Source organism: Copadichromis virginalis, linkage group LG9 (genome assembly GCF_057382275.1).
Source record: "Copadichromis virginalis isolate Kocher_CV1m ecotype Utaka linkage group LG9, C_Virginalis_male_GT1.1, whole genome shotgun sequence".
NCBI classification, from domain to species: Eukaryota; Metazoa; Chordata; class Actinopteri; order Cichliformes; family Cichlidae; genus Copadichromis; species Copadichromis virginalis.
Window position 1 is genome coordinate 27,641,835 of NC_140626.1, and position 24,663 is coordinate 27,666,497.

Here is a 24,663-nt window from a genome sequence, read left to right on the forward strand (position 1 = left end):
GTTTAACTCTTTATTGTCCTTGCACGGTCATACTTTGCACAACAGTACACCAAAATTGTTGTATTGACCCACATCAGTGCTAAAGAAATACATGCAAAACACAATAGATAAGTACCATATATACAGAATTAAATATATACAGTATGTGCAGAAAATGAAATATGCAATATGCTAATTGATTTAATAAATATTAATCATTTTATTTGATTATATAAAACTAATAAATGTTGTTGCCAGGTTTTCCAATTTACACCTCCTTGCAGCTTGCAGTGTTGCCCTATAGATGGTATAAAATATTACGAAATATACTGCGCATTCTTTCTTTACTTTGAAAAGTATGGCATGAAGTCGTCACGTCACTGCGAGGGGATTTGCAGAGCTGAGCGTGCAGCAATGTAGATCCAGGAAGCCGTTCCTGTCGCTTGTATCCTATCCTGTAACCTTATGGAGCTGGCTCTGTCGCGTCGCATCGTCTCCTCCGCCGTGGCCGGTGGAAATGTGGCCGCCCCTGGGAGAAACGCACCGTCCGAGCATCTGTCCGCCTTCTCCTAATTTCTTCTCTCGCACATCATCGCTAAAACTTTCAATATGAGGATCTTCTGGTCTTTGCTGAAAAACAGCAACCCCAAAATCGAGTATTACTCCAGATTTTCACCGTCCCCGCTCTCCATCAAGCAGTTTTTGGATTTCGGTGAGTAAAGGCATCGCCTGGCACCTTTAGAGGACTTTAATGACTTGTAGAGGGTGGAGGATTTGGTGGAAGGCCCTTTTGTGTGTTTTTGTCATCTCATCAGTCGCAGCTGTGGACCTGAAGAGTCACACGCAAGCCCCGGCTCGTTATTAATAGAAGGGAACATTAGACTTTCTTACGGTCAGGTGTGTTAAACGTAGAGATCGCCTGCAGTGAAGCAGCCACATATAAACAGAGGACGGTCCTCTGTCCTGTGCGGATTTGTTTACGTTGTAAACAAGTATTGACAGGCACCCTAACGCATGCAGGTATTCTCAGTCAGACTGGCACAGCAGCACGTATGCAGTGGAGGGGCCAGCAGCCCTGCTCCTGTTGCCAAGATGCTCAGGAAGCCTTTAGTCATTTTATTTATTTTCACTTGTGTCTTAGTGAGGTCGCTCTAGAGCATGAGTCATTGCAGATTGATGTTTTTTTAAACGTATTTCTGGTTAATACCCCCCGATTTCAGTTCCCCTCTATTGCACCAAGACATGTAGAAATCACACCAGTCGCAATGTGTGCCACAAGACGACGGTTATTAATGGTGCAGAAGCACTCAAGGCTTTCCTTAATCCGCCTCTTGATTAAACGCTGGCATGTCTGTTGCGTAATTTGTTCTCGCAGCTGTGGATGTAGAATGCGTGACGGCAAGTGTGCCGCACTTGTTTGCTTTAAGGAGAACCCCTGCTTGGCACCAAGAGAGCCAAAACATATCGGTGTCTGTTTCACTCTGGAGCACGTTAGACGTCATCCAGGGATAGTCGCCACGGGCTTCCGTGTTCTCACGCACAAGCTTCCTCATTCTGCATTTCACAAGATTTCCCCCTTTAAACTGCTGAGTCAGGCCCAGCTTTTCCCTCGTTTCCTCTTGCGTGATCATCCCAAGTTCTAACACTGGACGTCATGATCGTCTCTTCTGTGTTGAGAGTTTTGAGGTCGTCCCCAGGGCAGCACTGTCCACACTCTAGAAGGCTCTACTTTATGTTAAGTTCCCCCACAACAGATCTAAAACGCCAGTCCCTCTAATGTCTCCCTGACCACCCGTCCCTCTTTCCAGGCCAATTTTCCTGCGTGAACTTTTCGAGCTAATGTTGGCACGCACGTGGATACAGCTGCAGTCAGATGGCAAAGTTTAAGATATCAGGTTAAAGGTTGGATATTGAAACCGAGTGCTCTTCTTAGATGAGTTCAGCACACTTGCTTTTTAAGCAGCTTCTTATATGAAGCTTTGTCTTTCATTTGACCTTGATCCCAGTGAGCCGGGAGCCTCTCTGATTGCCAAAGCAAGCAAAGAACTCTAATCACGGTATTTTATTGATGGCAATAAACAGGATTGTGAAAGTGTAAGAAAGCTGATATTTATTAGCAAGAGAAAACTAAACTGGAAGATGCACATATGCGGTTAAGTTTATAAGTATTTGGACAAAGACACAATTTTTTATTATCTTTGCCTTTTTTACACCACCACAATGGATCAAGCAGTTAATATGGTTCAAGTCTAGGCTGTCAGCTACAATTCAAAGGGTTCTAACTGAAGTTCTGCATTAACCACGAGGTGCAAACCACATGTTAAGAACAGAAGGGTCAGATTAAACTTTACTGGAGTATAATCTAGTTACTGGAGACCAAGCTGAGGGCAGAAAGACTCAAGAAGAAGCAGCAACTGAAGCATCTTGAGGGAGGAAACGCAGCCTTAGGTGATCTCCAGGGGTTCTAGACTTCAGGCAGTCACTGACTGCAAAGGATTTTAATCTTAGTATTTAAAACAGTCCTTATATTTCGTTTTGATATTGACTTGCTTAGATGTGGTAAAGTAGTTTTCCATAACCGTGGAAATAATTTTGCGATCGTCCACTTTAGTTGACTTCTGTGGTCTTTCAGGTTTTTCAGTGTTGCTGAATGCTTGCAGTGCATTTGTTCTTTTTAAGGTGGCCCAAATTATTAATTTGGTCATTGATTGATTGCTAAAGTTATTCCTATCTAAAAGGTTTATTTTGGTTTGGTAGTTTATTCATAAGAAAACCCGCAAAACCTGTTATTCATAAATGGCTAATGCAAAACTTTGACTAAATTAAAGCTGAAACTCTGTATTTCAGTCTCATATGGATTGTTCGATTTAAAAAAATCTGCTGTCAGCGTTCAAATATTCCTGGCTTTATCTGTGCCTCTCACTTCTGCTTCCCTCAGGCCGGGACAATGCATGTGAGAAAACGTCCTTCATGTTCCTGCGTAAGGAGCTGCCCGTACGGCTGGCCAACACCATGAGAGAGGTCAACCTTCTCCCCGATAAACTGCTTAGCCAGCCCTCTGTCAAACTCGTGCAAAAATGGTAAGACACTCCCTCCAGAAATGTTCTTTGTGCGCCTGCCAAAGGGCAGCCTTTATGGCAGCAGGACTTGTTTTAAGGTTTATTGCCATATTGTTAATAAGCATGTGTAAAAGTTGCCTTTTGACCTCTGTCTGTTTGATCAGGTACATGCAGAGCTTTGTGGAGCTGCTCGATTACGAGAACAGAAAGCCAGAGGACCCTCATACTCTGAACGAGTGAGTGGATGTTAGCTGTATGAAAAATTAATAAGCACGCTGTATGTACAGTAAATAAAGCTTTACAACACCCAGCTGTTCTATACTTATGTCATTAAGATTAGAGTCCCTCTAACACTGCTAATCCTCTTAGTGCACATAGATCTCTGCTGACTGCTCAGGTAACACTGTATTTATACAAAAACAATGCCCGTCTGTTAAACAGCCATGTGTCACTGATAAACGCAGACAGGAATGTGCTTGGGTCTTTCTGTTTAGAGAACATGTTTCCAACAATTGTTCAGGGAGAATGAAATAACAATGCAGATCCTCATTCTTGTGCTGCGTTGTGCAGAGAAATCATGGTCACATTTAAAGTTCTGGCTTGTTCTTTGTGCACATATAAAATATGTTTCTTCTTTCATGTGATTTTTATTTTGGTTTGTTTTTTGTTTTTTAGTTTCCTGGAGCTTTTGATTGAGATCCGCAACCGCCACAACGATGTAGTTCCCACCATGGCTCAGGGGGTCATCGAGTACAAGGAGAAGTTCGGCTTTGACCCGTTCATCAGCAGCAACGTCCAGTATTTCCTGGACCGCTTTTACACCAACCGCATCTCGTTCCGCATGCTCATCAACCAGCACAGTGAGTCGCCGAAAATCCCCCAAAACATTTATGTCGTTTAGCCGTTGGGATCCGTCTGTGCAGCTGAAGTTTATATATCCACACGTCTGTGTTTCAGCACTCCTTTTTGGTAACGATACCAACCCAGCACATCCCAAACACATAGGCAGCATTGATCCGAACTGCAACGTAGCAGAAGTCGTCAATGGTAAGTTTGGGAGTTATTTAACATGACCGATTTAACCTGGTTTACTAAAAAGACAAATATTCTTCACCCTCAATAAACATGAAGCAATAATTTTGAGTAAAATGCAGCTGAAATATATAAAATTCAAGGTTTATTTGGTGAGATCCTGAGTCGTTATTAAGGAAAACTTGGTATGAACTGATTGTATACCAGTCCAGTAAAGTTTGTTAGGCCAGATTTCATAAAATGTTATATTTTGCACTGTAATTATGTAACAAAATGACACGGAAGCTTTACATGTAATCAAATTAGAGGCAGCATTTTGGGCATACAATTTGTTTTGTGTCTTCATCCTCCTAATGCTGTAATTCCTCATGATCATGCTCACTCAAGTCAGAGGGAATATTTTTCTATCTATGTTTGACTTATTTTGTTATACTGAGCAAATGTATTCATTCTTCTCACAGGAAGCGGGGATTAGCTGTTTTATATCACATCGGCCGCTCTCTGCAGTGACACAAATCAAACAAAAGAGTATCAATCTTTGCTGAGCGGGGTGTTTACATAATGATAGTTTTAAAGGAATTCAGCAGCGTGGGTCTGGCGCTGCACTTTCAGTGACTCAGGAAGGGACAGAAGATGCATTAGTGACCTGTGAGCAGAAATGTGTGCCGTTCTGTGGTCTGACTTATGTTGTTTTGCCTCTTCCATCAGATGCTTACGACACCGCCAAGATGCTGTGCGAGAAGTACTACTCGGCCGCTCCCGAGCTCAAGATTGAGGAGTTTAACAGTAAGAATGCTTTGTGCTTTTGTGCATTTATGCAGTTTAAGCAATCTCCTCTGCAATTAGTCACAGCACTGCAAAAACTACAACCATGTTACCCGGTCTTTTTAGAGCTTGTGGGCACAGATTGGGGCCAGATTTAGTCCTGTAATGATCCACCACCTCATTTACTTCAAAAGAAGCTGCTTTTTAGTGTGTGTTTAGTTTTCATGCTCCTTTTCTTTGCAGTGAAGGCTCCCAAAAGGCCCATCCAAGTGGTGTATGTGCCCTCTCATCTATTCCACATGTTATTTGAGCTCTTTAAGGTAGGCAGGCCAGTGTCAGTGCTCCTAACCTAACTGGCCCGGGTCTAATTAAATGCAATTAATCCGTAACAGGACTATAATTCTGTAAGGGCTGCTGCTGAGCTGAGTTAATAAACTCTTGGGGTGTTTGCAGAACTCCATGAGAGCCACAGTGGAGCTTCATGAGAACAGTAAAGAGGGATTACCACCAGTAAAGACAAAAGTCACTCTGGGTAAAGAGGATCTCTCGATAAAGGTAAATTTGACACACATTTGCATCATTAAAGTATTATTTAGAGGTGTTTTAGCTTTTATTGTCTTTAAGCTGTTCCATTTGTCCATTGTCCTTATCCTTTTGGTGTCTAGATCAGCGACAGAGGAGGAGGAGTCCCTCTCAGGAAGATAGACCGTCTTTTCAACTATATGTACTCCACTGCCCCGACACCGAGCCTGGAGCCAGGAGCTGTCCCACTGGTACCTGCAACCATATAATCGCATCAATATCGACCCTTGTGATCAAAAGCATCTTTTGGCTCCTGCGGGGTTTTTTTGGGTTTTTTTTATATGGTATGACTTTACATTAATTTTCTTTTTACTTTACAGGCTGGTTTTGGCTACGGTTTACCAATTTCCAGGCTGTATGCCCGATATTTCCAAGGGGATTTGAAGCTGTACTCTATGGAAGGAGTTGGCACGGATGCAGTCATCTATCTGAAGGTGAGCTATTCAAATTTGAGTGTTGCAAAGATCTGTAAGGCATGACACAGATTGGTGATGAATTAAAGGAAAAAAATGAACCCTTGACCTCTACAATGCCTCAGTTGTGCTGGTTGGGATTGAGTTGGCACAGTTTGGGATTATTTCCGCCCCTCCTGCTGTTCAAACTTTCCTATTCCAGGATTTTTCCCTACTATTATTTCATGCATCACTTGTGTGATCATCTTATGGTTATTTGAACGGCACCTGAGATAGATTACTGGGGAAAAATGATACTCGGTGTTGTGTGCCGCATTTTGGTGTCTTGGGTTGTAACCTGCCATCAGTAAGAGCTGACAGCAAAGAGATGGAACTGGTTATGGTAAAAATAGGCGAAGCAAAAGTGAAATTAGAGTTGATGTCAGTCAGTGCCAGTAAGAGTTCTTTCTCTTATTTTTTTGGGACTGGGTTCATTAATCAGGCATGAAGCTGTCAAAAGAGTATGCAGAGACTTATAGGCTGGGATTTTAGCTTGAAGTTCAAGTCACGGGCTTTGCATCCAGGCAGCCATATACACAACCAATCAGGTCATCACGAGTTCTACTAAATCTGTCAGGAGAATTGTAATTTCGATTGTGGATTCTGCCACAAAAGGTGATGTTCTGGGCAGATGGCCGAACTGTACTGTGGGGTTTTTGTGTGAGATGATTTCTTTGATGACTTTTAAATCGATACCATAGAAAAAGTCTTGAATGAGTTTACTGCAGCCAACTGCAGTCTCTGGCTTCAGTTTAGTCTTTAATAACTGACCGTTATGCTGTGCTGGGTTGAGGTCAGGTGTCTGACTTGGCTATTAAAGAATAGCTCACTTTTTTTGCCTTGAGAAACTCTTGGGATGCTTTTGCAGTTTGCTTTGATTCATTTACTCCATGAAACGAAGCTCCGTCAGCATTGAGCTGAATCTGAGCAGAGTATAGCCCCGTACACTTCACAGGTCATCCCAACACTCGTACCAGCAGTCACATTGTCAATAAACACCAGTGGCTGGCCCTGAACTACGGTGAGCCTCATGAACTTTTTCTTTTCTTCTTCCTTTTCTCTTCCCATCATTCTGGTACAAGCTTTTCTTGATTTCATCTGTCCAAAGATTTGTTGTTTCCAGATCTGTGCAGGTTGTTTAACCCAGCCCTCCTGTTCTTGAGTGCAGAGGTTTACATTTAGTTGCAACAACCTCTGTATTCAAGGCGCCTGTTGATTGTAGACTGTGATAATGATACGTCTACCTCCTCGAGTGCTCTTGACTTGGTTAGATGTTGCAAAGTTGTTTTTCTTACTCATGGAAATAATTCTGTTGTCATCCATGTCAGCTGTCTTCTGTGGTCTTTCAGGCCTTTTGATGATGACCAATGAATTTCTTCTGTTTAAGAATGTATCAGATTGTTGTACAACTGATTGTGGATGTTTGTCATGGAGTAACAAGAGAACAGGCTTCACCTGAAAACTACCTGCCTGTCAAATGTCCAGTTATTTTTAAGACTGAAAATTTGGTGCTGTGGTTCCTCATCAGTAAATGCAATACTTTGGTTAAATCCATTGAACTAAAGCTGAAAGTCTTCATTTCAATCAGTCAAATACTGTAAAAATATCTGGTGTATAGCTTGATACCTATGAACTAGGGGTGCAACGATTCATTCACGGTTCGGTTCGATACTTTGGTGTCACGGTTCGATATTTTTTCGATGCAAAAAAAGTTCATGCCTTTTTAATTTGTCATTTATTAAAATTATAAATGTATATTTTAACTCAAAAGTACGGTTTTTAAATGTAATGTTGCTGAAACAACAAAATAAAAAATCTATCTGATCGAGAAATCACTCATCTTTGGAAAAGAGAGTTTATTACAGAGAAATGGTTCTTTCCAAAATAAATGCTTGTTGTTTTTGTCTGCTTCCACTTGTCTTTGCACTAGGATGATGTCGGTGTAAATGTGCAGTGATATTCGTTGTGTTCCCACTAGTGCTGTCAGCGTTAATTTCGTTAAAATGACGTTAACGCCATAACGCAGCAAATCGCCGTTAATGAGTGTTGGACGGCCTCAACACGTTAACAAGCTAACTGCGCTAATGCACTAGTTCCCACCAATTGAGCGTTGCGTGGCACATCCGACATACTGTTTTACTTTTGTCCATGACGAGCTTACCATCAGGGTCATGCTTCACATGAAGATCAAAATAGTTCCAAAGGCCAGATCTGAATGAGGGTGGGGGAGGTTCAATTTGCCATGTTGCAACGAGCTTAGCTTCTGTCTTGCTAGCTTGCGCTGCGCTCAGTGGATTTGCACTCGAAAGTGCAGCCTAGGCGGAGTAGTCGAACGCAGATTCACTGAGCGCTCAACACAGACAGCATCGTCAGAAGAAAAGTTGATAAAATAAATAAAAAATGTTGTATTGGTCGATACATATGCGTACCAAACCGAAAGCACTGTATCGAACGGTTCAATATCGATACGAGCATTGTTGCACCCCTACTATGAACATCAAGGTGCTAATGAAAAAATCAACCTAGTAGTTCACGTTTCAGTATACTCGCTGGCCTATGCTGGTACTGCAAGCTGGTATTTGACTGTGATGGAGTAAATGTGGTGTTAATTGCGAGCGGTGTGTTAACTGTGGACAGATTGAGGCTGACTTGACCGATTTTAACTACATGCTGTATGTATGTATGTATGTAGGCTGATGTTCTGCAAAATATGTGTATCTGTAACCTAGGCACCCCCCCCAAATAAAAAGTGTGATGATTAAGCCAGAAGATGAGTAGCTTAGTTAAGCATAAAACTTTAAGCAGTGTAAACACCTTGCATATCACTTTTCAAATATTAAGATTTCTTAGACTCATCACTTTATTACCTACAAAACTGTATAGAAGCTGGAAGCCACCAGAAACAGTGTTCAAAGTCTTCATGCTGAGCTAAGCTAATCATCTCCAGCTTCACGGTTATTTAGACCCATCCAACTCTTGGCAAGTAATAAAAACAATGATAATAACTCCTCTAATAAAGATAAGTCAAAGTTGCTTTTCCTTGACTTGGATGTCTTGTTTCTTTATTTAAAGGCTCTGTCCAGTGAGTCCTTTGAGCGTCTGCCTGTCTTCAACAAGTCGGCGTGGAGGCATTATAAGACGAGCCCCGAGGCGGACGATTGGAGCAACCCCAGCAAAGAGCCACGTGATGCCAGCAAGTCCAAATACAAAGCCAACAGATAACTCTGCCCAGCTCGCTAGCAAAGCCTTCCCCAGGGAGCCAAAATGCCGGCACTCTGCATAGAGCATGCACGATGAAATGTTGCCCTTGGGTAAAACGCCTGGGTTAGGATTAGACCTGCTTTCACATTCCAGTCGCTAAAGGTTCTGAAAGGATGGATGTCCTCCACTCATATCGGTACCCAATGGCAATGGCCTTCATCAGCGTAGCTTTCACTGTCGTGGCTTCACCACTGGCTGTAAGACGAGGTTTAAAAGACCCCCAGTGTCCGACCCCTTTAAAAATATCTGGTTACTCTCGTGAACCTTTACAAAGATGAACTTCATTTCTTCAAGTTTACTTTCTAGCAGTACTGCCATCTCTTCCTCTGTCTCACTCACATTGGCCTGCTGCTGACTAGGCTACTGCTCTGTGCAGCTGAATAAGCTCCCCTCCCCCTGCTGATTGAGTGTCTTTCTCAGTAAACGCTCGTGTTCTGTTTCTTTCTCGCCACACACAGGCAGAGTCAGGAGAAAGGGGTTAGTTTGAGTGCAAGTTAGAATAGGAGGAGGTTTTACTTCCTTCCTTTCGGATACACTCTTCACTGAACGCACAATTAGGTCGGTGTGCCCTTGGCATAGAGACTTGTTTTGGCTGCCCTGCGTTTTTAGCTTGGGAAATAGGAACCAATGGATGAAGCATACACTTTATTCTTAAAGCTTCTAAAAGTCATGTTTTTATTTAATGAAAAAGACAGCGAGCCTTACTTCTGGTAACGTATGGCATATTTATTGTTTTTAAAAAGCCCGCCTTTGAAGGCTGGAACTTGAAGAGCATTTAAAAGGGACGATGTTAGAAGTGAAAAGTTGAGTGTTTTTTTACTCAACTTTGTTTAGCTTTACGCTTAGAGGATAACCAGCCACCTGCAGACCATTAACAAATGGTACTAACCCTCATCAAATATATTTGCTCTTTGTCCTGATTTAACAACTACTAACAGACAAATGGAGCATCTCTCGGATGCTTAGGAAATGAGTTGTGTATTCACTGTGATTCAAATGATAGTAGCATCATCATTATTACTTTTTTATCTTTTCCAATGATCATAAGAGACTTTGCTTGAGTAGCCACGATGCACTCGCATAATCTGAATTGCTCATCAATAAATCGTAATTAAGTTTTTTGGGGGTTTTTTTTAGTCAGTTTGTCCTCTCAGCAAAACACCGGATGGAGGAAAACGCAGGGTTGCAGTAGGAGTACTGCAGTCGTGTCATTTTTCAGCCACACCAGCACCATGTATTGCTTAGGAAAAAAAAACCCTTGCTAAATGCGATGGATCTGCTGGGATCACACTTGGACTATTTAAAAAAAAAAAAAAAAAAAAAAAAGTGGGATTACAGCTTTTATTTCGACACTTCCTATTTCGTCCTGCCAGCACGCCAAGGTGGATAAGCAACTTGCTCGCATCTTTGCCCTTTTTTATTCCTAACAATGCTTCATCGGGTCAGCGTGTATCTATTTTGTGGTACTACTAATCCTCATAGTCTTCTGAGTTTGAACAAAGTTTTGCTTTTTTTATGTGCTTTTGCTTTTTTTAACTTTAGTGAAAATAACTGAATTAGAAGCTAAATGTAAGAGAAGATACTTGACAGGCTTTTAGTTTATTTGTACAATTGTGCACAATTTCCCTTGGCTTTTTTTGTCTTTTGGCACTGACACGTGATTGCTTTTAATTCATCTTTTAGTGATTTGTAAGTTTTTAACTTGATTTTCTTTCCTTATTTATACAATAGGAAGTCATGTGGCACACACAGTTGAGGGTTTGGATAAGTCGGCAGAGGAAAATGTGGTCAAAGAAGCAGAGTCTCCAGGGCACTGAAAGTTGTGCATCAATCCATCCACTTTTTTTTTCTTTTTTTTTTTTTTTTTTTTTTTTTTTTTTTTTGAGGCTGCTGAAAAAGACCAAAACTTAAATGAGTCATGGCTCAAACCTGGATTTATTTAAAGCAAATGTTGGGAGATTTTCGCAAATACGAAGAGACTTATTTTTCTCATGTCATTTAGCTTCACCTGACGTGTAAAGAGAGAAACTCGGTGTGGAAACCGACATATTAACCATCAGATTTCATCACTGCCAATTCCTTTGTGACCTGCAAGTGTGGCTGATACCCTGTGAATAACCTACCTTAGAGGATGAGCTGCATTATAGGTTAGTGGTTGATGTGTAGGCCAGTGTGGTCCTGTTGTTGACCAGTCACCTAAAAACCACATCTTGATCAAAGTTATACTTCCAGTTTCCATCATTTATTGAAATGAAGATCTTCTACTTGTAGTAGTTTACTGTTTAAAGACCTTCTATGTAGTAAGAGTATTTTAGAAAATCATAAGCATGTATGTATGCATGCATGTATATACTGTACATGCAGCCAGTGTGGAGTGATGAGTGTATTTTCCAGCCTACTGTACATCCAGCTTAAATACTGCATTTGGAGTCTCCTGGATAAGAGGTGGCCGTGCAACATCAACTTGAGTACACCAAAAAAAAAGTTTTACAATGGTCTTATAATGTGATTCAGCATGAGATGAACTTCCAATACCAACTGTCAAACATTACAATAAAAGAGATTTGCTGTTGTGTGTAATCGCTGTGTTCAGTTTTTATCCACGCTGTGACCAGATCGGGGGTTTTTTTCCACAGTGTTGAAACATTCTGGTCCACACCACATACGGCGCAATTATGCATGATTACATTAAACAGTTCATATCCTGCAACAGTATTTCAATCAGTTTGTGATCTGGACTTTGACTTATTCTTTTCGTTTTCAGCCATTCTGTTGTAGAATTGCTGCTGTGCTTGAGATTGTTATCCTGTAGCATGACCCAGTTAGAGTCCAGCTTTAACTGACTGAAAGGTGACCTCACATTTGACTCTATAATAGTTTGGTTTACAGATGAATTCATGGTCTGCTTAGTGACTGGAAGGTGTCCTGGTCCTGTGGCTGTAAAATAAGCCCTAATCATTACCGCACCACCACCGTGCTGACAGCTGTGTTTGGGTTTCTCTGCTTATTATGGGAAAAATCCAGAGGTCTTGTGGTTTGTTCAAATGCAGCTTTGCAAGCCTGAGCTGTGCGGTGTTCTTTATATAGAGAAAACCCCTCCAGACCAAAAAAACTGCTGAAACCTCTGCTTTCACACTTACTTATCCTTCTAATTGTTGTGGAAGGTGGAAATAATGATACAGTCTAATAGGTTGTATCTTGTTTCACATACGTAATTTTTTAAAACAGCTAAGGATTGGATTATTTTTATGTCCTGATATTTGAAAAAGTAGAAGTGAAAGACTCCATACCTTCTTTTTCACATGACCACTACCTACACCAGTTTCCATATATGTGTGCTATTGGGGTTTTATATTGTTTTTAATATCAAACTAAAGTGTAACAGTGTAGGAAATGCCACACAGACCGTCACTGGAGTTTAACAGTGTTCTTTGCACATTTCCCACTAATTCAACTCTTTATTTGCACAAAGTTGAGTCAGCTATTGAACTAAAGTCATTCCCCCCCCAGTCTCTATTGACCTTTAACTTTTTAGCGTCAATTAAAAAGTCTAAAAGTCTGCTTCATATTCTGTTATACATTTTTTTTTCTTTTATTCACATTTTGATTCATTTGAACATTAAAATAAATAATAAAAAAAAGACACACATTCCCAAATTTTGTTCATATAGTGCAGATTAACATGTAGTGCGTACAGGACATTAAGATCTCTACGTTGCATTATAGGGTACTTACTGTGTTGTTGGGGTGGAAGAGAGGTCTGCTCAGATGTGAGCAACGTACATTTCTAATCATCGCAGCAAGAACAGCGCTATGTTCAAGCCTGACGATTCACCCGCTGAGCTTTAATATTTTTGAGATATTTCAAGTATCGTCAGAGTTTGTCAGGTTTTTGTGGACGGCTGACATCAGATCCCAAAGAGCCAAAGAAATCTCTGCTAAACATGAAAAAAGACTTAAAAAATGACATGGCTTTTTTTTTTAATGGTGAAAATCCACAAGTGCTTCCTTTAACAGGTGAGACGCAACCTTTTATATGGCTAGATGTGAGAGTGATAACATTACCTCTTTGTGGAGTCTAAAAAAATGCAATTTACATTCAAGAGGTTAATAAACAAAGGCTCTATTTTTTCTATTTCATCAAACTATTTCTTGCATGAAGCCTCAAGGATTGGATTTTGTGTCTCTTTTACAATCGGCAAAAAAACCCCCAAAAATGTGATCTTTAAAAGTTGTGTTTATGTCTTTTTTTCTGTATCTTGATGGGTTTTGCTTAGGATTTTTTGCACATATCATCTGCATTTCAGAAACTTGACAATATACGTTCTTCTTCTGGGCTCCTGCAGAGAATTTCATATGAATATCTTAGAAGTAACTTGTGATTAGTGAATTTCAATGTGATCGTTTTTGTGAACACGGTCTAAAACAGCAAAGGCCGTGCGTTATCCAAGCATCGCCTCAGCTACTCTTAGGGTTCGCAGGGGTCTGTCGTTTAAATTCTGTTTAACTAGCACAAAATTACACAAAATGAATGAAACCAGTTTCAGTGTAGACGATATGTAGAACTGAATGTAAGACGAGGTGTTTCTGTAAGTCTGTGCCTACTCACGCATAGCTATCACACCGGTTACAAGAAAACTAGGCATCGTGAAGAGAAAATGATAATCTCACATAATAAGACAAAAAAACAAAACTGATGATATTATAAGCAAGCTGTTTGACAGTCTCTATCAGTGCTGGACAGTCAAAGATGCTGCACGGGATTTCTGTCCTTACAAAATCTGACACTGTGTCCTCATCTTCTTCCTTCCTCTTCCTCCTGTCTGCTTGGTTGCCCAGAAACAACAGAGACAGTGATGGCTTCTTAGCTCTGCAGCTCAGATTCCCCATGATCACCGTCTGCATTGCATATTTGCAACATCCTTGAGGGTAACTGTTTTTCAGTTTGTCAGCCAGTGTTTGGAGGAGTGTGTGCATGTGTTTGTGAGTGAGGTGTGCTTGCGTGTGAGTGTGCGCGTGCGCGGGTTGGTGTGACCGTCTACTTCTCGTCTTCATCCCCTTCGCTCATGCTGCTTATAGAGGCAGACGCTCCTTTTGGGGAGGTGGGGGGCGAGGGCCGCGCGTTGTGCCAGCGGGCGGGGGGAGACGGGGGAGAGGGTGAGCGCAGGGGGGAAAGTTCGCGGGGAGGGCTATTGCTGGGCGACTCTCTGGGAGACAGAGCGTAGGAGAGCATTCGACCACTGCGCTCCTGAAACACTTGTTTCTGCACAGAGAGGGGAAAGAAGATTGAAATGTTAGGAAATCAGATCACCTGAGAAAACTGAATGTGACGGGGCGCGCTCTGTGGCGCCGCTGCAGGGAGGCTGACACACCAGAGCTGCATCGGCTCATCACGCCTCCCCTGCAGCGGCGCCACAGACTGGGCCCAACCACACTGGACTTGTTATCACATCAAAGTACAAGCGACAGGGAATAAAACTTGAAAATGTGTCAAAGACATTCCAGTGACCAAACGATATTAAGTATTTTAAAGTTTTTTCTATATTTAGTAAGCGTTGACATTGCATTGCATAGTTACTTACCCATGTCCCATCAGGTCCAAATAATTCTAGGAAGTTTCCGATGAATTCTCTGGATTTTTCTTCCCATTTCTGAATCAGGTCGTGACTCTTCTCCTCCACGCGGTAAACAAAATGCTTGCTCTTTTCCTCAACTGTGCGAACTTTCTCCTTCATCCGATCCACTTGGTTCTGTAGCCGGTACTTCTTCTCCTGAAGGCACAAAATATTGCGGATAATTGCCACGTTTTTGGAGAACCAGAACCTAAATCAAAAATTGTGAATGTTGTAAATAGGAAGCATATGTCTGAGGTCAGTTTTCAACACCGCAGCTTTGTAGTCACATCGCAAATTAAGCTCCATACAACTGTGATGCACAATATCCAAAGACCTGTTACTTTCTCAAAAGAAGAAAATCAGCTTTTTTTCACATTAATCTGTGCTAAGCTGATGTTTAGAAATACAACACAGTGCAGTAAAATGTTCTCACATTGATGTAGCTGACATTAAGCTCCTTGGCCGTGTAGCCACGTTGAAGGTTGCGTCGGGCGTAGACGTCATAGTCTCTGACAATTCTCGTAATCAGGTCAGAGGTGGAGATTCCTTCTGTGCGTTGCGTGGGTACAAACATCCCTAATATACACACACACACAGCAGGTATGTTTTATGGTGGAAAACACAGTTATTTTATGTCCTTTTAATCATCAGACACTGACCTGCCTCCTTGATGTGTTTGTAAACGTCCTCACTTCCTGCTGAGGAGTATGGAATATCATCATGAGCCACAAAATCGATCTGAGGAACAATCAAAGGACACGCACTGTTGGCACACACAAAAGTGAACGTGCAGCAGAGGTCTTTCAAGGGCAAAATATGCATGCTTAAAGTTAGACATGGCATGGTTATGAACACATCATTGCACACAGAATTTCAGGGTGATAGTCACAAGCGTCTCATCATTAGAGGTCTCCTAAATAGTAAAGAAAATTTCCTTACTCACAGCATAGCATCCTCCTCAAATACTTTACTCACTAGCTACAGGTATTAGGTCACAGGTGACAGGTTTGTATAAGTGGATGTGTGCAATACATATAGTAAATTTACTAATACTTCTACTCGAAGCACTCGAGCTTCATTCACCCGTTTACACACATTCACATAGCGCGTTTGTTCTCTTCCTCTAAGCATTTCATTCGTACACTCTAACAGATGCACTGATGGGGAGTTGGGGTTCAGTATTTGCTCCCTGGGGATCAAACTACTGATCTTCTGATAAGTGAATGACCAGCTCTACCTGTATATCAAAGCACAGCAGCATTAAAGGAGCTAAACTAGATTAGACTAGATCTGAGTGAAATATAATTGAATTTAATAGCAAAACTAAACTAAAATAAACTTAATTGCTAACACTGCCTGCACCATTGACTGAATGTGAGCAGGTAAGTTTCTTTCAGGTAACTTCACCCTGAAACCACAAACTTTAAAGCCCAAGGAACTGTCAAGATCCTAATTTTGAGCAACAAGTGTCTCAAAACTTAGCCGATTAGTGAACAAAATATTTCATCCAGTTTAAAGCTTATATAGTTCAAACCCCCGCCTCCCACACACACACACACACACACACACACACACACACACACACACACACACACACACACACACACCTTGTGTTTCTCAAGGAACTCAGGCGTGAGAGTCCAGGGTGCATCTCTCAAGACCTCATCGACATAGCGGCAGTGTCTCAGCGCCTCGTAACGTTCGTGCTCCGTCATGACCGTGAAGCCCTTGTACTTGTGGGTTAGTTCATCACTGCACACTGTTTTAAGAGCACAGCAGCGACATACATAAAACTCGTGTGAGGTGTGGTGATTAAATAACAAATCTGGACAGGTGAAACCGTACCAGTGTGGTCTGTCTTACCTCCTACTATGAGGTAGGTGTTTGGAAAGAGATTCTTGGCCTGCATGAGAGCACGAGCGTGTCCAGAGTGGAATAGGTCAAAGATGCCATCTGCGTAGACTCTGACTGGCCGGTCCACTGAAAATACAGAAACACAAAAACAGTACAACATCACGGGAACAGGTAAGCATAAGTGAAGTGGTGTGCTGTTAGAGTAACAGTGGATATAGCCTCGAGTCAAACACAGAAACAGAGAATACTTACAGTACTTTTGCACAGCTTCATCTGGAGCCACAGAGACTCATTTAAACATTTTTAAATGTTTCCGAGCATGATCAAATTGGCAGTGCTTTTGGAGTCAAAGGATTTTTTTCCTCTTTATCGTTTTCTGACTGTTTTTCACCAGCTTTGGATTCGACTAGGGTCACTGCTGGTAGCATGAGCCAACACCTGGACCCAACAGCGGTTGCACAGGTTGTCCAACTCCTCCAGGATTGCACATCAGTGGGTGCCATTGTCAGAAGGTTTGGTGTCTCCCAGCACGGCCTCAATAGCACGCAGGAGATACCAGGAGACAGACAGTTATTCTAGAAGAGCTGGACAGGGCTCGGTATCTGCTCCTTAGTGCAGAAGGAACAGGATGAGCACTGACCCAAAGAAATGACCTCCAGCAGGCCACTGGTGTGAGTACAAGCTACTGAGTACCATAGTGAGTTGGTGCAATTAAACTTCAGCAAAATTGACTAGCCTCCTGCTTTCATTCCTAAACCATTACACAGTCCACATCAATGTAGATATCCAGCATGATTTTTTCTAATGTGTTTTCAAAGCGTTACAATAATTTGTTTGAGCAGTTTATAGCCATACCTTTTTAAATAACATGCTAACAGACAGAAAGACAAAGACAAAAGAAAGAAAGAGACTCTTTTGTGGAAGTAATGAGTGTAGTTGAACTGCCAGCAAGTTACTGCAATATGTAGTTAAACCCCTACATTAATTACAAGTTCAGTCGTCCCCAGCAGTGGTGGTGACATGAAAAGGACCAGTAATGACTTGCCCATTTCAGTCCAATTATCTTGTAAAAACACATGCTATTATCTCACATACTATAATTAATGTAGCAGTGCAAGTACAAGAATACATGGGAAGTGGCAGCTGTAAAAATGGCAACAGCAGACAACAACACATTTAGTGGAAGGAGTTAGCACAGAACTAGTGGTGGTAATGACATCAGGGGTAAGAGTGTAGTAGCTGCTCTGAGAGTTCATAGTACAAACACTTGGAACAGAACCATTAGTTGCAAGAGCAATAGGAGCTGTAGCAGTGGTGGTAGTAGTAGTAGAAAAAGAAGTGATTGTGATAGAGTAGTGCAGTAGGAGATGTTGCAGATGAATGCTGTAAATGGAAAACATCAAAGCTGGGAGAAGACTGTGCGCAAGACAGGAGGATACCAAACAGCAGGAGGTCTACCTGGGGTGCCTTTGCAGGCCTGAGCAATGGTGAGCTTCTCATGAGGCGCGCGACAGTCACAGCTGGTCTCATTGGCAAAGATGGCAGGCTCCGTGAGAGTCTGGGACAGAGAGTGACCAGGTTAAACAGAGAATGAACGAGGGAGACTGATGATAGTTACTTCAGCATCCAAAAGCATTGCAGAGAAACACACTCATCTATCACTTCAGCTATGCACAGCATGCCTCCTTTTTCACGCCCTTCCCCACTTACTGTAACCTCCATTAAGTTATTGATCATAGCTGATGTCTGCGCTCTATTGGGACAGCAGCGCATGAAACAGACAGCGCTGCACTCAGTGTTATCGATCAGTCAGTGTGTGCGGGCAGACATTTACCTTTTCGCAAACCTGTGTGTGCATTGACATGACGGCACAGATAGATAAAGAGTAGAGCTACTGATTCAAAAACCTCCCAGGAAAAATGCAAAACAAGAAGAGCACTTGTGCAGCAAACTCAACAAGGTGAGGAGAGTTATCACTAGGAAAGGAAGCACAGGTGAGATATGGGTGCCTGTTAGCGTGTGTCAAAGCTACATCAAGGTTAAAGTGTTGCAGCACGCCTGAAAATGTGTCTTTTCGTGCCATCTGTTAACTGCAGGAGAAACGCTGAATCTCATTCACACAGATAAAAGGGACCTGGAGTCAGCACAGAACAGAAAGCCGTGGGAGTGTGAGAGGAGGAAGAAAGGATGGAGACAGATTCAGCCTCTTTGGAATAAACAGGCACCTGACGTCAACATGTATCCTCCAGGAGCAGCAACCGGCCTGGCATGGAGACAAACCAGTAAACGTGACACAGAGAAGGTGAGTCGGAGGGGGTTTTAAAAAGGTAAATAGATTTTTAAAAAAAAGAAAACACAGAGCTAGAGGGCAGATTCTATTTGCATATATGTATGCATCAGTAGTCCATTATAATGAAGGGAAAAATGATGCCAAATATTTTATATTGACCTTAAAACAGTACCTCACTGCCATAAATCAAAAAAGAAACATGCCGCTATTGTTTACTGAATTTTTATTACCAACCTCGAATTTGAGTAACAAATCAAGACCCACCTCGGTATCCTTATGAACCTTTCTCACTATACCCTTTAACAGACAGCTTATAAACTCTTGTGCCACTTAATGCATTGGTCAAAATTTCCAGTTAGGTATCTCAAAACTTTGATTGCTTAGAAGTCAGTAAGTTGACATTTTGAGACACCTGACTCAAAATGTCAACATTTATCCCTGCTGACTGATAGTGACCAGAAAGGTGGAACCAAAGACAGAATGCAGGAGAGAGTTCATGAACTGCAAAAGCAAGCTTTAGTGGCAGCTATCCAAGTTCAAAACACAAGAAACTAAAATAAGCAAACAGATGATGTGATAAAAGATGAAAGAAAGACAGAAAACTGACAAATAATGAGAAACAGGGGGAGAGGCACACAGGGGAACACAGTCAGCAACAGGTAAAAATCATTAGGGAAGGCAGACAGGAAGCAAAACAAAAGAAAACAATTTTCAAAGTAAAAGCCGGTAATGATTTAAAGAGGCTGAGAGATACCAACAGTAACACTTAGCAAGATGACAGAGAGAAGGGAGCGGAGAGGGACCAAGGCATAAACACAGAAATGCAACAGAGAGAAGCACAAAAAGAAACACCAGAAATGTGCTAATAAACCAATAATAGAACCAAAACAACTTCTATTAAAAACTCTAAGACAGGGGTAAGCAACTCCAGGCCTCGAGTGCCGGTGTCCTGCAGGTTTTAGATGTATCCTTGATTCAACACAACTGATTTAATGGCTAAATTACCTCCTCAACATGTCTTGAAGTTCTCCAAAGGCCTGGTAATGAACTAAGCATTTGATTCAGGTGAGTTGCCTACCCCTGCTCTAAGATAATAAAATAAAATAAAACAGCTACACACTTAACACCACCACAACTAAGACTTGTAATATCCTAGAATTATAAAAGAAACAAACAGAACCTCGAACTTAAACACATTAAGTAAAGAACTCAAAACAAGTATCGAAGGCAAACAGTAGACAGTTAGATCCTGACTGGTCCTGTCTCAGTATTAGAGATAAGTAAGTAATTTTGCCACCTTTGTGCCACATGAATGCATGCTTGTACTTCTCTAACTTTGGAAATGCACATGGCTGGATCATAGATGAATATTTGTTTTCCCAAAAAGGAGTTCAAATTGCACATGTATAAGCTGCACAGTATAGCCTGCCTATGTGCAACAGCTGTGCTTTGTGGTCATTTCTTTTGTCCTGTCTTCCTCCCCTCACCACCAACCGGCCCCTCCCTGTGCGTGGTTCTGCCAGAGGTTTCTTCCTGTTAAATATACGTTTTTCCTTCCCACTGCCACCAAGTGCTTCCTCATAGAGGGTCATCTGATTGTTGGGTTTTCTCTGTATTATTGTAGGCTCTTTACATTACAATATAAAGCATCTTGAGGCGACTGTTGTTGTGATTTGGTGCTATACAAATAAAACTGAGCTGAATTGAATTTCTGTATTATGTGAGCTTCATCAAATGATTACATTGAGTTTAAGGAAAGAAGGAAAGGTTTCCAATACATACTGTGTCAACAAAAACTAAAGTTTTCCTTGGACATTTTGGCACAATATGAATGAATTTACGCAGGTAATACATTAAATCACAGTGTGGACTAGCCCCTCAAAGTACTTTTTCCATCCTTTATCATCCCTTCACTCATAAGTACCTTTCCATCTCTATCCTTGAGCTTCCTAACCTGCTGCACATCCTTTCCAGCTTGATCTCTCTGCTTAGCCAATCAATACAAGTCCTTTTCCTTCCTTAGTGTCCAGCCTCACATAGAACTCACTACAAGCCTTTTCCTTTGCCTCTTCTATTATCTACACATAGCCTCCCAGTAGTCCTGCCTACTGTCTTCATCAATCTGACAATCTAACTTTTGCTTTGCTAACCTCTTCCTTTAAATGCTTTCCTATACTTCCTCATTCCACTGCACTTACAGACAACACTACAGCCAGGAGGTGTTGGTTAAAAGTGTTTATTAGAGCTTAAAAGTGAATACATGCATAACTCCTAATATGCACTATGATCCAGAAAGCATTAAGTTTAAAAGGTTTATCACAATGTGCTCTTTCTGTACTAGATTGCAATTTTTTTTAAGATAAAGCAAAAGAGGACCAACCTGCATGCACAATCTTACCCTAATGAACATTTTGCTGTTCGTCATGTTAAACAATCCTACCTGTCATAAACTGACCCACCAATTTCCAATTCAAGGACATTAGAGTTAAATCAGGGCTGCAACAGAACTGGAGGAGCAACCTCATCACCTGTGATTCACCTATGGCCCAGGAAGAACAGAGCTCCACCATCTGAACACAGCAGATGGTAAAGACTGAAAACCAAGTGACCAGAGGTACAGGCACCTGACCTATCAGAGCAGGCGCTCAGTAATGCCCACTCTGGCACAAGCAAAGAACATCTGGCATAAGAAGGATTAAGGCTTGGGGGAAAGAGAGAGCCACAGGGACATGGGACATGAGACTAACAATGAGATTGGCTCTCAAGAAGAAAAAATGGCTTGATGGAGTGGAGACAGAGGTGAGGAAAAGGCAAAATGGAGAGTTTTTAGGAGCATTAAAGCCTGAAATCACACCAGGGTGAGCAATCATCAAAAAGATAGAAGAGATAAGAAAGAGTATCCTAAAATAGGAGGCTCTGTAATCCTCGCTGCAGCATTTTCGCCCTCAGCAGGACGTTCATGCTATGTTGGCTACCGTACGGACCCCTTCCCTCCTTTGGCAACACACTCAGAAACACCCACACACACACTGTCCACTCAGCACTCTAAGCATATCCCACAGCCACATGCTGAGGGGATCTGTTTCATAACAGGACCCTTTGTCTCCCTCTCTGTCACACACACTCTGTGCGCAATGGAAGACGAGAAAACGCACACAGGCGCGGATGCCCTACCGTTCGGGGATGAGGGCAGGTGTGTTCAAGCTCCTCCATTATTCCCAAAGACTCATGGGATGCAGCTGTGGTCCCTCTGATATGTGACTCAGCATCAGTGAAACGATGCCTCTCCTCACCACTCTGTCTCCTTCCTCTGTTCCCCCGCCCACTCTCCGCTCTGCCTCTCTGTCTGTCCTCTCCTCCTCATCTGATCCTCTCTGCTGCAGAGACGCAGACTCATGGCAGAGGCCTCACTCTGACTATTTTTTGGAATAAAAAAATCTGCCTTCCGCGTTTTAATAGCAATTTAAAAAGCGCCAAGCGCCGTCTGTTAAAACACAGTTATATTCCCGTTAGTCTTGCGCCATATTAAAGCTTTAACATAGAACAATTCTCCGAGTTAAAAGGCTTTTAACCCTGTCTGCTCAGGGGTGCCCCTTTAGGGTATACGGGGAAACACCAGAGCACTCTTCTTTTGATTGCTTGACTCTATGTTGAAATCCTCACATGGGAAAACATATTTGGCACGACCTGTCTGTTTATTACTGTGTACTAACAAATGAGCACAGATTCAACCCAAAACAGTGAGGAGATGAATTAAGAGATCACACTGGCATCTTTTCACGAGCCGCGAGTGAATCTGTGTCTGCGTAAACGATCTCTGCGCGCTGAGGAGCTTTCTCCATGGCGACGGAAAAGAGGAGAGAGAGCTCCATGAGGTAGCCAATGAGAGAGGACCGCCAGTATACCCGGTGAGGATTGGTTGAGCAGGCCATAGCACCATCAGTGAAAAATGGCACTGAGTGGCACCGTTATCCGCCAAACACTGATTTAAATAGATGTATGTGGGTTTTCACGTGTCTAGTGTATGTGCTTATCTTTGTGTGAGATTTGTAAACAAACACGATTGTGGGAAAGAAGAAGCTAAAAAAAACTGTGCTGACTAGTTTAGTATCCCTCATTGCATAACTTAAGGTAGACCAAGCACCTATAAAGTACAGCAGTGCATTTGACTGTAATATGACCGTCGTATTTTAATATTTGGAGCATTTTCTTTAGGGTTAGATTCCGACCACTCACAAAAGTTTACCCTCCAAGCTAACGGGCAAAACTTACCCCCGCAAATCCTCACCAAAAAGAAGAAGAAAAAAAGTCAACAAATGGAATAGGCATATAAATTGCGCATAAAGGAACAATTATTTTAATGTCTATATAGGGATGTCTTACCTTTAGAGATCCTCTTCTGCGACAAAAAGGCGCGACAGGTGCGCAAGAGGAATGCGCTCTGACGCGTCGTTGTTTCACCATGGCGGAACAAACAAAATATCACAATCAGACTCACTTTTTCTCTGCTTTGCTCTTTATAAAGTGAGTGAGCTGCGCAGCGGCAAAAGTGCAGCAGAGCAACAGCAAGCTGTTTGTCTACTCTGACCAAAGGACGCATCAGCTGCTCAGCGCTGATGAGCAGCGACAACTGTGGGCCATAGTCGATATAGCAGAGCTTACGGTAGACTTCCTCAGATTTGTACCTCAGCAAACGGCCTAATTCATGCAATCTGCAACTTCTTACCCTAATGAGAACAAGTGGAAAAAGCGTAATGTTGTAAAGACAAAAATAAGATGAATACTACAAAGAGCGTTTCTAACCTGGAGTGTACTGTGCAGTCCTCCGGAACCTGGCGGAGTAATCACTGTCTTTTAATGTATAGAAAGCCAAAATAAGCTGTGTGAATGAAGGACAAAACACGCTTTGTGTTCTCATTATTGGACGCACTGTGTCTCTGTGGCCCCAATCTGGGACAGGAATCTATTGTCCTCTCCATGGACCGGTTTGGTTGCTGTGGAAACCAGCTTCACTGGGGTAGCCAGGCTTTGAAAAACAGGGCAAAATAATGGCCCCAGTTCTAAAAATCCCCGGATTTATAGAATGGTTTAAAAGTTTTTTGTTTTATAAATTTATATTGTTCTTGTTTTGTTTCTTTTAGTCAAATTGCGATGCAATTTTATTAAATAAAAATAAATAAAAAGTCACTATAAACTCGTTTGAACCTCATACAATATTTAGGCTAATATCATATAAATTGACTTTTTGAGACCACTTTTGACAAATTTTTTGCTCAGAAACTTTCTCTGATTTGCATTTTAAACTTCTTTAAGTTACATAAACGTGGTTTCTGTGTAAATTCTGAAAACGGTCGAAATTGTGAATATATTTTCAGCGCATGCTCTGTTTGCCACATCGCGCCAGACCTCAGTAATCACACACACTTACCTGCCAGATAAATGTAATCAGGTAAAAAGGGGAGAAGATAGGGCGCAGCCCGTAGGGATTGTACAACACTGCCACCTTGCGGACAGAGGTGAGATAGCGTGCCAGTTTATTGGTTGGGCGCTCTGTCGTCACTTCCGACATATGACTTTCCCCGGGAAGACGATTTGGCGCGAGCTGTTCTGTTGTTGTGTTGACCTGCCATAACCGTACGAATAAATAAGACAAAACCCCCACTTCTCCCCATGGCTCCAGTGTCAAACCCTGAGAAAGACATGGACGCTCCGGACGGCGGTGAGTTTTGGACCTCGCACTTCTGTTTTTGTTGACTTTTGGCGACATTGCGGTG

General features: G+C 41.9%; 3 protein-coding genes across 8 annotated transcripts in view; 2 read left to right on the plus strand and 1 right to left on the minus strand.

Annotated features, from left to right (window-relative positions):
* The first annotated feature begins 350 nt into the window (after window positions 1–350).
* On the plus strand, window positions 351–10,947 carry pdk3a (pyruvate dehydrogenase kinase, isozyme 3a). 2 transcript variants are annotated; one of them, XM_085468558.1, is made up of 12 exons: window positions 351–691; window positions 2,918–3,059; window positions 3,203–3,274; window positions 3,714–3,898; window positions 3,996–4,085; window positions 4,779–4,856; window positions 5,079–5,155; window positions 5,289–5,390; window positions 5,501–5,608; window positions 5,738–5,851; window positions 8,942–9,062; window positions 10,862–10,947. In XM_085468558.1, the coding sequence occupies exons 1-12, from the start codon at window positions 589–591 to the stop codon at window positions 10,945–10,947; spliced, it is 1,278 nt and encodes a 425-aa protein (XP_085324684.1). In that variant the 5' UTR covers window positions 351–588. The 2 variants fall into 2 exon arrangements, with proteins under 2 accessions (XP_085324684.1, XP_085324683.1); XM_085468557.1 differs by lacking the exon at window positions 10,862–10,947 and having other exon boundaries at window positions 8,942–10,450.
* A 156-nt stretch (window positions 10,948–11,103) lies between these two features.
* On the minus strand, window positions 11,104–24,484 carry pcyt1ba (phosphate cytidylyltransferase 1B, choline a). 3 transcript variants are annotated; one of them, XM_085468562.1, is made up of 9 exons: window positions 23,693–23,894; window positions 23,273–23,616; window positions 18,058–18,157; window positions 16,609–16,725; window positions 16,353–16,504; window positions 15,405–15,483; window positions 15,179–15,321; window positions 14,713–14,901; window positions 11,104–14,393 (listed from the first exon to the last, which is right to left on the minus strand). In XM_085468562.1, exons 2-9 carry the CDS (start codon window positions 23,351–23,353, stop codon window positions 14,169–14,171), a joined length of 1,086 nt encoding a protein of 361 aa, XP_085324688.1. In that variant the 5' UTR covers window positions 23,354–23,616; window positions 23,693–23,894; the 3' UTR covers window positions 11,104–14,168. The 3 variants fall into 3 exon arrangements, with proteins under 3 accessions (XP_085324688.1, XP_085324687.1, XP_085324689.1); XM_085468561.1 differs by lacking the exons at window positions 23,273–23,616; window positions 23,693–23,894 and adding an exon at window positions 24,318–24,484; XM_085468563.1 differs by lacking the exons at window positions 23,273–23,616; window positions 23,693–23,894 and adding an exon at window positions 22,064–23,246.
* pola1 (polymerase (DNA directed), alpha 1) overlaps window positions 22,763–24,663 on the plus strand; it is a 68,057-nt gene continuing 66,156 nt past the window's right edge. For 2 of the 3 annotated variants that reach the window (XM_085468554.1, XM_085468555.1), the window contains exon 1: window positions 24,439–24,608. In XM_085468554.1, the coding sequence (XP_085324680.1) occupies window positions 24,560–24,608 (49 nt within the window). In that variant the 5' untranslated portion in view covers window positions 24,439–24,559. Of the gene's footprint in view, window positions 22,798–24,438; window positions 24,609–24,663 lie in introns of those variants that run through there. The other variant, XM_085468556.1, reaches the window with a different exon arrangement.

Bases quoted from the DNA above. Each gene is read 5' to 3' on its own strand.
- pdk3a (XM_085468558.1), top strand. From the start codon at position 589: ATGAGGATCTTCTGGTCTTTGCTGAAAAACAGCAACCCCAAAATCGAG. The intron at 4,086-4,778 runs GTAAGTTTGGGA...CTCTTCCATCAG, and splicing joins CGTAGCAGAAGTCGTCAATG to ATGCTTACGACACCGCCAAG. The intron at 9,063-10,861 runs GCAAGTCCAAAT...TTTATACAATAG, and splicing joins CAAAGAGCCACGTGATGCCA to GAAGTCATGTGGCACACACA.
- pcyt1ba (XM_085468561.1), bottom strand. From the start codon at position 24,458: ATGTCGGAAGTGACGACAGAGCGCCCAACCAATAAACTGGCACGCTAT. The intron at 15,322-15,404 runs GTCAGTGTCTGA...TGTGTATATTAG, and splicing joins CAAACACATCAAGGAGGCAG to GGATGTTTGTACCCACGCAA. The intron at 14,902-15,178 runs GTGAGAACATTT...TTGTGCCTTCAG, and splicing joins TTAATGTCAGCTACATCAAT to GAGAAGAAGTACCGGCTACA.